The following is a 13,787-nucleotide window of genomic DNA, read 5'->3' on the forward strand; positions in this document are numbered from 1 at the left end:
GAGTTAGAATGATGGCTTTAATCTAAGTTGTCTTGTGGTTGTTGTTGTTTGACGTGCATCCCACTGGGATTTTTGCACAGTATTGGTGTACGGTGCTTTTTTTTCTGGAAGACTTTGCAGTTTTTTCCTGGATTTTTCTGTTTGCGCATAGTCACATTAAGATGTTTTCTTGTTCATGTTTTTGTTTTTTGCCGAATGGTTCACAGGGCTATACCAAATAAATTAAACTGAAACTCATCGGAGGTGCGGGGGAAGGACAACTTCACACAAAAAGCAGTTCTAAAGAAATTCGTTTTCAATCTCAATACCGAAGAAGGGGGTGGGGAACTCCATGTAAATGCATCGGCTTCAGTGTGTCTTGTTGTGCGACTGAAAAAAAACGAACATTTGATGCCTTGGGAAATCTTTCAAGATTTTCCAGGACAACAACCCCAGAGGATGATCCTGGGAAAACCAGGTTCAACTAAAGAACGTTCAATTAATTGGCAGCCAAGGTCTCCGAAACAATCGTCACACACGCACGACACACCACGCACGCCAAACGTCGTGTTTTGCTGTTGTGAAGGCAACGAAAAGCGCCTAGCAGGCCGGCCTCGTCACTCCCGAGTTGCACAGGGCCAACTCTGCTCCAGAGGCATCAAGAAAAGCACTACGGCCCACGGGGTAGAGAGCACTACAACCCATTGTCTTGTCAAGCACAGCAGCAGTCATGTGAAGGTGTTTCGATTAACGTAGTAAAGCATGCGACGTTCACGCAACGCCAGCCAGAAACCCAGTTTGAACCCACCCTCGCATCCAGTCACCGGTGAAGATTTAAGTTACAAGCGCGACATATTTCAAAAATCCTTTATTCGCTTTGTAATCTTAAAAATTATTCACACCTCGTCATTGATTTCAAGATAACTCGGGACATTCCGACACTTTGAGAAAAGGCAATACTTTTGAGAAAATTAAATGAGGTCAATCACCAAATACGATGATCTAGCATACGTAACCTCATTCTCTCAATTCATGAACACCACTTGCTGACCGGTGCTTAAGGAACACAAATTCCACTTTCCATTATCGGGAACGGCATAGATCTATCCTTACCTTTTTACAGACTAGTGCTGAGATGTATTTACGACTAAAAAACCCTGAAGCACTTGTATGAGACTTCTGAGAATATTTCAATGGAAGCACAGGCAATGTGTTTCATACTTTTACAATTATTATCACTATCCATGCTCTTTAATGTGTCAATGCTGCATATAGCATATGGCTGTATGTGCAATCTTTTAAACGTAATCTGCTTTGATTGACCAACAAGATTGTGTAATTTCAACGGATTTGACATTGCGCTTTTAATTTTTTTAATATTCGGACATCTGATGAGGTTAATAAAACATGTGCAAGATTGTATAAGGCTAACAACATACCTTCGAAATCATGCACGTTCATTAAAACAGCGCTTAATATTTTCATGATAATGTCCCACAAATAAAAAAAAAATTCAAATGACAACAACCCCTGACACCAGAACCACACCCAATTCAGAATACAAAACTATAACACTCACCCAAGATCAGAAAATTAAACAAACCACACGAAATCAGTGAAATGTATTTTGAACGATACTATGGCAGAAAAGTGCCTCATGCGAACAAAAACTCAATGGCATTGGAGAGCAGCTGCGATCGGCAAAATGGCGTCGAGATTAATCGTATCTTCTCAAGCCGATTCCAACGGATCGGGGGTGAGCGGCGGGCGGGATGGGGGCAAGACCCTGAAATCTCCTGCGAGTGGCTCTGCTCACGATTGTGGCGAAGCTGGCGCCATCAGGCCAGCACGGCATAGGAGGCGTCCGTGGTGACGCCGCAGTTGTTGTCGCGCGTGGACATGAGCACGTAGCCGTCGTTGCCCCAGTACGTGGACCACGAGTTCTTGACGAGCCAATAGGCCTCCCCGTCCAGCGTGCCGTAGCCCACCCCCAGCACCGCGTGATTGAGGTCGTCCACCTTGCTGTCTGCAGGCGTGGGAAAGGGGGGGGGGTGCAAACGGGGCAGAGGACACACACGCGCTACGGTTTCCGCGGCCACTGGGGAGCCGATGCTAGCAGCGTTGGGCTGTTATTACGACCCGGCGCGGCTCGTTTCTTAGCTCGGCTCGTCGCAAGCCGTGCAGGAAACGTGGGCTCGGACACTCTCCCACTTCATTCCCCCCCCCCCCCACCTCCTCTCTCTGCCTCCCTTCCGTCTATAGCCAGAGGAAAGCGATCGGAAACATTTTGGAAACTTTTAACGAGGTTGAAGGTATGCTTGGGTGAAATAACGTTATACCAAGCAAAGAGAACGGTCCACAGAAGGAGGCACCATAGAGCTACCTCTGAGATCCCTTCAGTGGTAGGCACCAGCACCTTTCCCACCCACCCACCCCGCTACACAGTAATATTGATTGCATGACAGTCAAACTGACAATTTTAATTCTCAGGAGCTGGAATGTATTCAAGTTAAGTTACTAAAACATTTGGTGATTGGGCTCAGACCTTAACCTCACTGCAATAGAGAACCCGATTTAATTACAGGTGGTTGAAACTCATTAAAATCACAACATCTGTGCAGTGCTCTGACCTCTGAGCCACCTGGCTACCCCCAGAAAATAGAATTTCTTAACCACACAAACCTATACACGTATCGTGCAGAGGCCTGCGATGAATGGATGAAATACTTCACCCTGGTCACCTGGTCACCTCAAGCAGCGCGACACGAGTTGGAGCTCACGGAACATTTTGTGGGGGTCACTCACGGCACTTTGGCTCGTAGTAGACGCCGTTGCTGTAGAAGGCGAAGGAGAGGTGGCCAGCGTCGATGCTCACGGCCACAGGGCCGTTCTTGAAAATGGCCAAGCGGAGCGCCTGTTCGTCGCCCGACGTCACATTCACGTAGTGGTCTATGCGCGCCACGTGCTCCGTCTTATTGTAGTGGCAGAAGCCGTTCTGCGTGGGGTGACAAGGCAGCAGCAGCAAGACTCTCAATGCCACCACTGTGACAGTGGATGAACGCAAACTCATAAGACATCTGAGATGCCACCAACTCAAACGAGTAAAAACTGAGCACCATGTTATTTTAGGCAGTAGGACGATGAAAACAACCACATTGACCTCACTGTCGAGATGGGAGCGATTAAATCGGCTGGTGTGCAGGTTTCTAGGTGGATTGTTACATCGCAGTTCCACACGGGATGGCGACAGCTTGAGGGGAACTTCAACCAGCGGTGGATGGACCATGGCAGATGACAATGATGAACTTGACTTGATCGAGCGGCAGAGCAAAACGGCGCACGCACCTGTCCCTGGTATGGCCCATAGGTGTCCGCGGTGGAGATGCCTCCGTGCTTCATGATCCACTCAAAGGCGCGCCACTCCTCCCCACCGTCGCACGCATTGTTTCCGAACCCCCACGTGCAGTCGACGAGCATCTGCTGCGACAGGCGGATCAGCTGCCCTGTCTGCCACACGCACGCACACACACACGAGCTCACGCATGCACAGACAAGTAAACACACGCACGCGTGCAAATATAAGTGCACGCACACACTCAAGTATACGGATGCATGCATGCAGGAGGTATCGAGACATACCCAGGTTCACTGGTGTACCTATACACGTGCACGCACAAAAGCAGACCTAGATACGCATTTAGAGTCAGTAGGAAACATGCTGTATGCATGTAATTGGGATGTTTTAATGTAAAATTTCCATTATGAATAGTACTGCAAAATAGAGTAATAAAAAATCAAAAAGTCCACTGTAAATCACACGGGCAAAGGGAGGCCTTAATCTGTGGGCTGGATTGATAAATATTTACTTAACACACTGTTCGTGAATTGTATTATTTCACTTCCATTACAGCATGAGGTTACAGCTCCAAACGCACACTATGCAGACCTGGGATCAATTACAAACGTAATTGTGTCGTTCGTAATGATTTGCAATCAGTGTATCACTGTAATTTGAACTAACAATACTGCTGCAGGTATAATTAGAACTGACCCAAGATCTGGTTGTGTCCATCGCTGTGTCGTGCTGTTATTGCTAAAGGTGGGCCAATAGCACTGCCAAATGCCACAAACGCGCACACACGCACGCGCATCAATTACTACTCTCACTGGAATAGGCCTATAATAGGCCTATGCACTGACAGACGTGAGCAGGTGCACTAAAATTATCAACACAGTGTTGGTGCCAGGTCGAAAACATTCCCCTCTAGGAGCAGCGATGAATAAAGATGTTTGCAGCGATGGATAAACATCGTTTGCGGGGCCGTTTCCAAGTGGTAGGCCTCATGCGGACGCTGGCCACACACGGAGACCAGTTTCCCCATGCAGGTGCTGAGGGGACTGAATGGCCACTCTCCCTAAACGAACAGATGCTTGGCCTCCCAGACTCGCTGACCAGTCCCGCTGCATTCACCCAACAACGAGGTCAGAACACACGCACTTCACGTAGGAGCGAATCGAGCTGCTGCGCTGGTTTTCCTGCCGTCATCTTTGGTTTTTGTTCGGCAATTCCTCAGCCCCCACCACCAGTAATTTAGGGTCACGCTTTGATGTTTTATTTCTTATCCCTGTTACCTTCTCCTGTATTCTTGTTTTTTTTCTGTTCCATGTGTAACAATGTATCCAGTCAATTAGCCTAAGTGTCACTCAAGTGTATCATTTGGAAACATTGTAAATCATCTATTCTCAGGCTCAGTTATTCCATGCGTATATTGCGAACACAAGAATTTGTTTTTAGAAGCAGAGTTTTGGTGAAGGTGCCGGTGGAATTAGGATGGCACTGGTGACTCCACGAGACACCCCATGCTGCCTTCTTCCTCTATTTGAGCGAATAGCTCGTGAGCCCAGACCCTTTATACCTTGGTGGAGCCACCTGAGGTGGCATAACTTTAGTGGTTACAATTTCTTCATGTGGCCAAAAATAAGTAACAACAATTTGAAATGAGTGGGGGTTAGCAAGTAATTCACTCTCATCAGCCGCATAAATAAATCTGTACGATTCTTGCTCCGGCCAATGGGCTACGAGGTCTCGGTGATGTGAGACCGAAGCTCATTGCTCCCAGCTCAGGCACTAAGGGAGGGGAGGGTTTGCCTTGAGGAAGAGGGACCCCTCCAGTGTCCCAGTGGTGGCGAAACTCCAGCACGAGCCACAGCAAGCCTGATCCTTCACGGGAGTCACGGCCCCTGCAGGACGCAGAACAAATGCAAAACAAGTAGAGATAGAGAACATATATCGTGGACTGGAAAGCAGGAAAACAAGACATCACATGCATAGCAACAAGCAGGCACACAGCACACGCAGAACATAGAGAACACATGCCACACAGAGAACATGAATCAAGCGCAGGCACACAGCATGCATCACACACACACCGATATTTATATATATAGAACACGTATTTGGCACTCACAGAGGAAACATCAAGCACAGAGAACACAGCTCATGCACAGGTACACTGCGCAGGCACACAGCACGTGCATCGCACACGCAGCGCACAGGCACACGTTTGTTGAATTTCTTTCACACCGTACGTAGCCAACCGTGTTAATCGGAGTTGTGCATAGAGAATGCAAATCACGCATCAGCAGGCAGTGCACGTGGGCGCCGAGCAAGACGCAGAGTTGCGACGACGGCACGAACGCTCGGCGTGTAAGCGGCGCGCGCACCGTAGAGCCTCCAGTCCATGGTGTCCGGCGGCGTCACATTCACGTAGTTTTGCGCCGGGAAGGGGCGGCCGTTATTGGGGGTCGTGGGTTTCTGGCGACCCCGCATCAGCGCCAGTTCCTCTACCGAGCGGTCAGCCAGGTGGTTCAGCGCCAGCGTGTACGTGCGGTTGGCACGATTCGCCGAGTGGACGAACCTGGAACGTAACCGCAAGCGTGAGCTGAAGGCGTCTAACAAAGTGCCGCTGTTTCAGAAAGCTCGACTCGCGGTCGGAACATTGTGAGCGGGGCGTGGTGGCACACGCCGGCGACCCAGCGCTTTGGAGGGAAGTTTTTAAGGATCGCGGAAAGATATGCCAAATTCCAATAATCCGCTGAGTTACGAGGTCGCGAATAGACGACAGTAGGCATTTACTTCAATCAAATGCATTATATGCGATGTAACAACACAAGTACATCCTGGGTCCACCACCACAGCGTATGCCTGTGCGGAGACAAAATCATAAACTTTATTTAGACTGTAGGAATCCAATGAAGCTATGAAGCTCTTTTTCACACAAGTCCAGTAGGGGCGCGTCAGCAAGTTACAGCACTGTGAGCCGAGGGTAGCCAAACCGGAGATTGTGGACAAAGTTGGTCTTCCTGCGCTCGTGCTCGTGGCTGCCCGGCGGGTACTCCCGCCCGTGCTTGCTCGTGAAGTGTTCGAAGAGACGCTGGTGGGTGTCGTCCACGGCGCTCGGTTCGCTCGGCACGTACTGCGCCATGGGATTGGCGAGCAGCGAGTGCTCGGCCCCTGGGCCTGGGAACCCGACGCATTTGGTGCCTGCGTCGACGGGGACGAGGAGGAGAGAGGACGGAGCTACATCAGCTGATCGCTCGCGCTGCGCTGTCACCTAGCGCTTGTTTCCAAGTGTGGTCTTCAAGGGTTGAAGAGCAAGTAGTCAAAAATACCTGGCATCACCACATTTGAGGATGAAATCAAAGCTCATCGAGTGGTGGAATCTACACCGTGCACCTGGTCTCTGCGAAACTTAACAATCTCAATTCTGATGGCTCCGTGTGCTTCACCAAGTTTGACCAACGGTGCCTCAGCTCAGATAACATCATCAATGCATGAATGAGGTTGCCTAAATAAAAAAGAAAATCTGGATTTTTCTAAAAGTTGTATCTTGGGTTTGGGTGAAGACTGGGGGAGAGTGATATTACAGTAGCACTGCCACATCTGACGTACAGAACACCGGGACGTTTAAAGGGAAAGCAGTGGCCGTCACCTTTGGGAAGCTCGAAGACGGCAGGGTCCACCTTGTGACTGATGGTGTGGTAGTCCACGTTGTACTTGTCAACGTGGGAGCCCAGCAGGGTGTTGAAGCCGCGCATCTCGTAACGCACGGGCTCAGGCTCCCCGGAGGCGGTGGTGCCCACCCACAGCGTGTACGTGGCCTTCTTCTTACCCTGGTACGTGACATTTCTCCACACCGTGCAGTGCCGGCCGTGGAGCACCTCCGAGCCGGCCGGCTGTTTGCGATGAGACACAACAGAGCCGCGTCCAGCACATTGGTGCCGTGATTTAGGAGGCAAGTTTTTTGTGGATCACGCGTAGTTCGAAGCGGCGCGTAACTCCAAAACACGCTGGACTGAGCGGTGGCTAAAATATTTTAAGACAGTTAAATTGATACTTGAATCATCTGTGTGTAAATAAAGAGTATTATTATATCAACAGGTTGACACTCAAGGGAGAGTATACGCTCGAGAGTACATCCACCAGGCAGATGTAACGATGAAATCAGCTCGTACAGAAACGCTGGATGAAGTCCTGCACTGCAAGACCGTGAAGGATGACGATAGTTTAAGGAGGGGTTCAACCCAGCAGTGGATTGATCATGGCTGATGATGATGGTGATTCATGGTGAAGCGAATGATGCCAACAAGTTGAGAGATGCACCTGGAAGCCAGTGAGATCTGGAATGACGGCCTGGGTGGCTACAGGGCTGGCGCTGGTGCCATTGATTTGGAAGCATTTCTTCACGTTCACAACATCCTCCGTGGTCTCAGGAGTGATCTTGTATGCGATGCCAAACTCCTTCTCCGAGGCGTGCTGGTACGTGAGCACCTGACCTACAGAATCAAGGTCACACCAACGGATATACAAAAACCTCGGTAAGAGAAGACTTGAGTGTCGGTGATGAAACAGGCGAGGTTCTGCCTGTAGTTTGTGATTTTGCTCCATACAACCCAAGTATTCAAATCAGGTCTGTACCATCACGATATTCAACCTTGCTCTGTGATCTTAATAAGCAACCCAGCTCCATGCGGTTTTAATTTTCAAGCCTGCTCCATACAGTGGACGTATTCGACCCTGCCTTGTACTGCCAGAGTGCTCCGTACCACCATAGTAATCAATCCTGCTGGCTTTGCCACTCAAGTTGAACCAGGCTTTGAACGGCTCCTCGATCTCAGCGTAGGGCAGCAGCAGCACTCCTGTGAGGACAATTGCACACACATGCATAAGCACAAAGGACAAGGATTCCCCTGTGTAACCTGTATAAACTTTTGGGGGAAAGTGCTGTTAACGAGCACATATGACGGCTGGCACGCGCACGAGGGGTTGGTAAGGCGACCATGAAGTCCGGCCAGCTTTGACGCTCCAGTGCTGATGTTTACATACTGCACAAGGTACTTATTTAAGGCTGATTCGACCTAGAGGAGACGGTTCAGCCAATCACCACCGATGTTGGCCATGGGCGGCAACAACTCGGGTCACCGGGTGTGTAGCACAATACGCTAACGAGTGCCACTGCTCCCTACCAGAAGGTCGAGCGCACACAGACAGACAACACATGCCGCCCTCACGAGTCCCACGCCACACATAGCCATTTGTGAGGACACCTCATGTCAGCTCCGATTAGCGCGGTTGGCTGCGTACTGTGCGAAAAAAAGTGTAACATATGTACAGCCACTCACGGGCAGCACTTACCCGAGATGTGGTAGACGTCTCCAAACTTCGGTGGATCCACCACCGAGTCCACCGAGGGCCTGGCCTCTGTCGAAGCTGCAGACAGCACACAGTGGGAACATCCGTTTCTGGAAGGTGATGCGTGGTTGCAGACTGGACCACGAGAGAATTACACGATCGTCTGCGAACGTGTGCTAAAAGCCGAGGGGCTAGGGTTAATTTGGCATGTTACGACATTCTGACGGAAACGCATGCGGAAAAACGCCCCTCGACTGCGATAATTAGCGAGACACTCCTGAAACCGTATTGAAACTCAGTAATACTTTACTGGAGAGATAAATGCTCGTATTATTATTTTATAAATAGGCCAAGAATACGCATCTCCTTGCCAAGATCCGCTGTCTGCTTTGAGTAAGCTCCTTAGGCTGTAATGGATAGGGTGGAAAGGTCAGGTCCTCCAGTAAAGCAGGTATTAAACACAAATTATCTAGTCATACTGTGGTGGCAGTGATACACAAACACAGTAACAAATCAAATGTGCCATTGTACAAGACTGCCGAATGTATACCGATTTCCAGTATTAACACAATCGGCTATGACTGACCACAAAGGTTCAGTGATTTGCAACTGCACTGTAAAGCAGACGCAATGGCGTTGCAGTGTTTAACATGTGACATTTCAGAATATTTGGGGAAAAGTAATTGCCACACAACTGCAGTTACCAGTTCAAGTCAAATCTAAGTTAAACCGAAGAGAAAGTATCTAAAGTCTAAAGCAGGGAGCTTTTGGATGGGGGTGTTAGCAGCTGCTTTTCAGTCGAGTTATGTTGAAACTTTGATATTGGTCCATCCACACAATGTCTTCACATTTCTTTTGCACTTTTCGCATTGCCGATATATATGCAGAGCAACAACTTCAATGTGACATTCTTTTGCACTGTACTCTTATCACTGTGTCCACATCTCCCTTTCACGTCCCCATGTTCTTGGGTAACGTGCGACTGCAGAACGATGTCGTGGCATCACGTGCGGATAGATCACATCGAAGGGGAAACAAATCTCTGTACGTTCTATTTTGTATTCCTTGTGAAGTGACACGTGTCTGCAATGCAGCACAGGGAGACAGAGCTGGTGAATCACAGAGATCGTGCATTTGGAACAGCCACCTGCAAGGGCTCGCAGTGACCAGGAGGTAAAACTGCAAGTAAACTCCGAACCAATCTATATTACGAACCTCCCATGTGTGTGGGTCTCTTCTCTGGGGTTTTTTAGTTTCCTTCCCAATCACAAAACATACGATTGAAAAAACATGAATGGACTGAATCCATCCGTGTGGGGCTCAGTGCCTTATGCAACTAAGTTGTCTCCCACATGAAGCCACTTATTCATGGAATTGGCAAAACATCCCAAAGCAGGAGTCCTGAAAAATAGTCTTGAGACTCGTTGAGGCTTTCATAGAAAAAAAACCCAATAAGATATCTTCAATGTATACAGTTGTCATGAAATACAATTCTACCTGTTTAACCAGCACAGTTTAGGAAAGTATGATATATGGAGATTAAATCAAACACGAGTGTTATGCCAGCTTTCAAAGACAAACTTGTGCCCATCTGAAATGTAGATCAGACAGATTCATGTTTGTAGATTCCAACCGGTCCAGTACAATACTGTACTTTCCATTCACGAGGAATGACAAGGAAAAGTCAAAGTAGGAAGTGAGTAGTTTCACAAACTATCACAAGTAAACAGGGCATCCACACACCCACTGCCTGCAGTTACAATTTGGGCGTTTTTGCTTGAATCTTTCAAAGTCTGTAAGTTGCAATCACGCCACCGCTGGTGCACTGGTCTCCACCATCAGGAAATACACGTCGACAGAATTGGAAATTACTGTACCACAATTTACGCCCACCGCACTTGCCCTGTCGATCGAATGGTTACTGTGCAGTAGAGAATACGAGTTTGGGGAAATGGACTGCACATCACAAAAACCTCATACAGGTAGTCCTCTACTTATGATGGGAGATGCGTTACGACGACCCCATCGTAAGTCAAAAATATTGTAAGTCGAAGATGGCATAGCCTACCCAGGAGTCGTAAAGAATGGTGATAATTTAGCAAAACAGAGCAATTTACAGTACCGTACTGTATAAACTATATGTATTTATTAATTACAATACTGTATTGCACAGTAAAATGTAAACAACAAAAAACAAGGTAAATTCTTAGCCTACCTATATGAACTGCAATTTAATAGAAAGTTGTTTCAGGAAACAATCCTATCTGCTATCAAAAAGACTTTTAACAGGCATTGAACGTATCGTATCGCGATCGTAAGATCGAAATATCGTAAGTCGGACCATCGTAACTCGGGGACGATCTGTATAGTAGCCTAGTGCAGAACACCACCTTGTTACAAACGCCGAGGGCAGTTGCGTCAAATAACGTGTCCCAACTTGTGGCAAACGTGTGAATAACCACTCTATGGGGACATTCTTGCCACTATTAAAGTAGGTCCCATTTCATGGCTGCTCACCCCGAGCTATAAACGCTCTTGATAGTGCATTGTCTTTGTATTGTTCGCGTTTCAGCGTTCTCTGGTCCCACACTGGTGAGACTAGGTCCTAAAGAAGGCTGCTCTCTCTGGTACAGACCAATCAGGTAAAAAACACAATGCATATATCATCAGAGCATGTTTGTTCGCAGATTCACCACAAGTACGTGTGGTTAAATGCGAACTTGATTCCTTGTTAAATGTTTCTACTTGGTGTTTGAACATCTTAACGCCTGTTTAATTGCCAGAAAGTGTAAAACCTATTCTTGTGTTTTTTATAACCACTCTCTGTTATAAACATTCACCGACAACCGAACTACAACACACGGGACGAGAAATACGCGACTCGTGAGAGGGACACGAGGCACGACATTTGAGGTATTACACAACAGACTGGCGACAAAACACGACAGAAAATGTTGTTAGAGACAGGAGGAACACAATAACTGGAACATAAGACACACACGGGACACACACAAAGCAGACGGCGAAGACAAACCGAGAGCCGAACGTAGTTCCAGAGACACACGGGACACACAGGGAGACAAGGGATGACGGAGAACCACAGGGAGACGCAGGGAGAGAGAGACGTTTAGTTATTAATGCGGGACTTTACATGACATCTCAAACGTTTGAAATGGCACCACCGGTATCAGCTGAGGGTGAACTCTGCGCTTGTCCCGCGATTCGGGCACGGGTCTGCAAGGAAGGGCACCATTATTTCTACACGTCATCTAAATTGAGCAATTTGCGGGACAATTTTCGAATGTTGGCAAATGTCGACCACGACGCCAGTACACAATGGCTAACTCTTGCGAATTACGTAGATTTAACGCCCACTGAGAGACAGTGTATAATGGTTATTACATAATATTATTGGTTCTTTCGGTAAAGTAACGTTAAACAATTGTAAATAATAAAAAAGAAAATTAAATAAAAAATTATAAATTGAAAAATATTTAAAGGAAAAAAACCCACGACGTTTCCATCGCAACACAATATGAATTCCTGCAGTCACGAAAGTTTTAAGTCAAAAGGTTATTACATTCACAGTAATATTCAGGGCGGCCACTGGATTCGAACCGTGAACCAATTGCAACGGGCGGCGAAAGGCGCCCTCGGCTGGGCTGGGCCCAGGTCACCGCCCCCACAGGGAGACGCCAGAGGCACGGGGAGACCGCGGGCAAAGGAGACGCAAACATGGGGAGACGCTGGGGGACACGAGGGGATATGACGCGGGGAGACAGTGGGGACACGGGGAGACATTGGGGGACACGGGGAGACATTGAGGGACACGGGGAGACGCTGGGGGGCATGGGGGATATGAGGATACGGGGAGACACTGGGGGACATGGGGAGACACGGGGATATGAGGACACAGGGAGACATTGGGGGACACGGGGAGACACTGGGGGGCATGGGGATAGGAGGATACTGGGGGACACGGGGGATATGAGGACACGGGGAGACACGGGGGATATGAGGACACGGGGAGACATTGGGAGACACTGGGGGGCATGGGGGATAGGAGGACACTGGGGGAGACACGGGGGATATGAGGACACGGGGAGACACGGGGGATATGAGGACACGGGGAGACATTGGGGGACACGGGGAGACACTGGGGGGCATGGGGGATATGAGGACACGGGGAGACACGGGGGATATGAGGACACGGGGAGACATTGGGGGACACGGGGAGACACTGGGGGGCATGGGGGATATGAGGACACGGGGAGACACTGGGGGACACGGGGGATATGAGGACACGGGAGGACACGGGGGATATGAGGACACGGGGAGACACTGGGGGACACGGGGAGACATAAGAGACAAGGGGAAACACGGGGAGACACTGGGGGACACGGGGATATGAGGACACGGGGAGACAAAAGAGACACTGGGAGACACGGGGATATGAGGACACGGGGAGACGCTGGGGGACACGGGGGGACACGGGGAGTCTCGGACCCCCGGGACGCGCCGTCCTCACCCAGAAGTAAGAGCAGCAGCGACACCATCCCCAAGCCGGCCATGCTGAGCGCGTGACGACAACCACGTGATCCTGGCTGTCACGTGACTCGCGGGCGTGCGCGACCCCCGGATTATCACGTGACTCGCGGGCGCGCGCTCCGGGGGGAGGGGGAGGGGATCACGTGACTCGCGGGTCTGGGTCGTCACGTGACGGCGGCGGTCCGCACGCGCTGGAGTTGCCGCTTGTCGTCAACGTGCAACTTTAGAACCAGGGGATGTTCATCCACAGCTGGAGGGGGAATCCGATGAGCTGCAAAGCTCTTTAGCACAGATGTCCAGGAGGGCACGGGGTCAGAACGGAGTGCAAAGTACAAGAAAAGGGGCAAACACATCACCCAAACACAGACATTCAACACTAAACCATCCAGTTTAACACGGAGGCTTTCGCGACCAAACTCATCAATAATACAGGTTTTTTTGGGGGTTCGCGTAAATATAAATGTTGTTCAACCATCCCCATGCTACCAGGCAAAGCCCCACTGAGCTAATTGCCTTGTTTTTCAGAAGCGACCATGGCCACAAATGACAGCTCAGCAAAGTGGCTTAT

The 13,787-nt window shown here is 49.2% G+C and overlaps 1 protein-coding gene across 1 annotated transcript; it reads right to left on the bottom strand.

Annotated features, from left to right (window-relative positions):
- Window positions 1–830: 830 nt before the first annotated feature.
- On the bottom strand, window positions 831–13,298 carry LOC133347465 (digestive cysteine proteinase 2-like). The gene is made up of 11 exons (XM_061559728.1): window positions 13,200–13,298; window positions 8,675–8,749; window positions 8,086–8,178; window positions 7,643–7,815; window positions 6,972–7,215; window positions 6,316–6,523; window positions 5,704–5,897; window positions 5,129–5,220; window positions 3,325–3,486; window positions 2,785–2,974; window positions 831–2,005 (listed from the first exon to the last, which is right to left on the bottom strand). The coding sequence occupies exons 1-11, from the start codon at window positions 13,240–13,242 to the stop codon at window positions 1,818–1,820; spliced, it is 1,662 nt and encodes a 553-aa protein (XP_061415712.1). The 5' UTR covers window positions 13,243–13,298; the 3' UTR covers window positions 831–1,817.
- Window positions 13,299–13,787: the final 489 nt, after the last annotated feature.

This window comes from Lethenteron reissneri, chromosome 26 (assembly GCF_015708825.2).
Source record: "Lethenteron reissneri isolate LAM-NWPU_2019-01 chromosome 26, ASM1570882v1, whole genome shotgun sequence".
NCBI classification, from domain to species: Eukaryota; Metazoa; Chordata; class Hyperoartia; order Petromyzontiformes; family Petromyzontidae; genus Lethenteron; species Lethenteron reissneri.

Excerpts from the sequence above, each read along its gene's own strand:
- LOC133347465 (XM_061559728.1), bottom strand. The coding sequence starts at position 13,242 with ATGGCCGGCTTGGGGATGGTGTCGCTGCTGCTCTTACTTCTGG. Across the intron at positions 8,179-8,674 it reads AGACGTCTACCACATCTCGG|GAGTGCTGCTGCTGCCCTAC; the intron begins GTAAGTGCTGCC and ends TTGTCCTCACAG. Across the intron at positions 7,216-7,642 it reads CAGATCTCACTGGCTTCCAG|CCGGCCGGCTCGGAGGTGCT; the intron begins GTGCATCTCTCA and ends CATCGCAAACAG.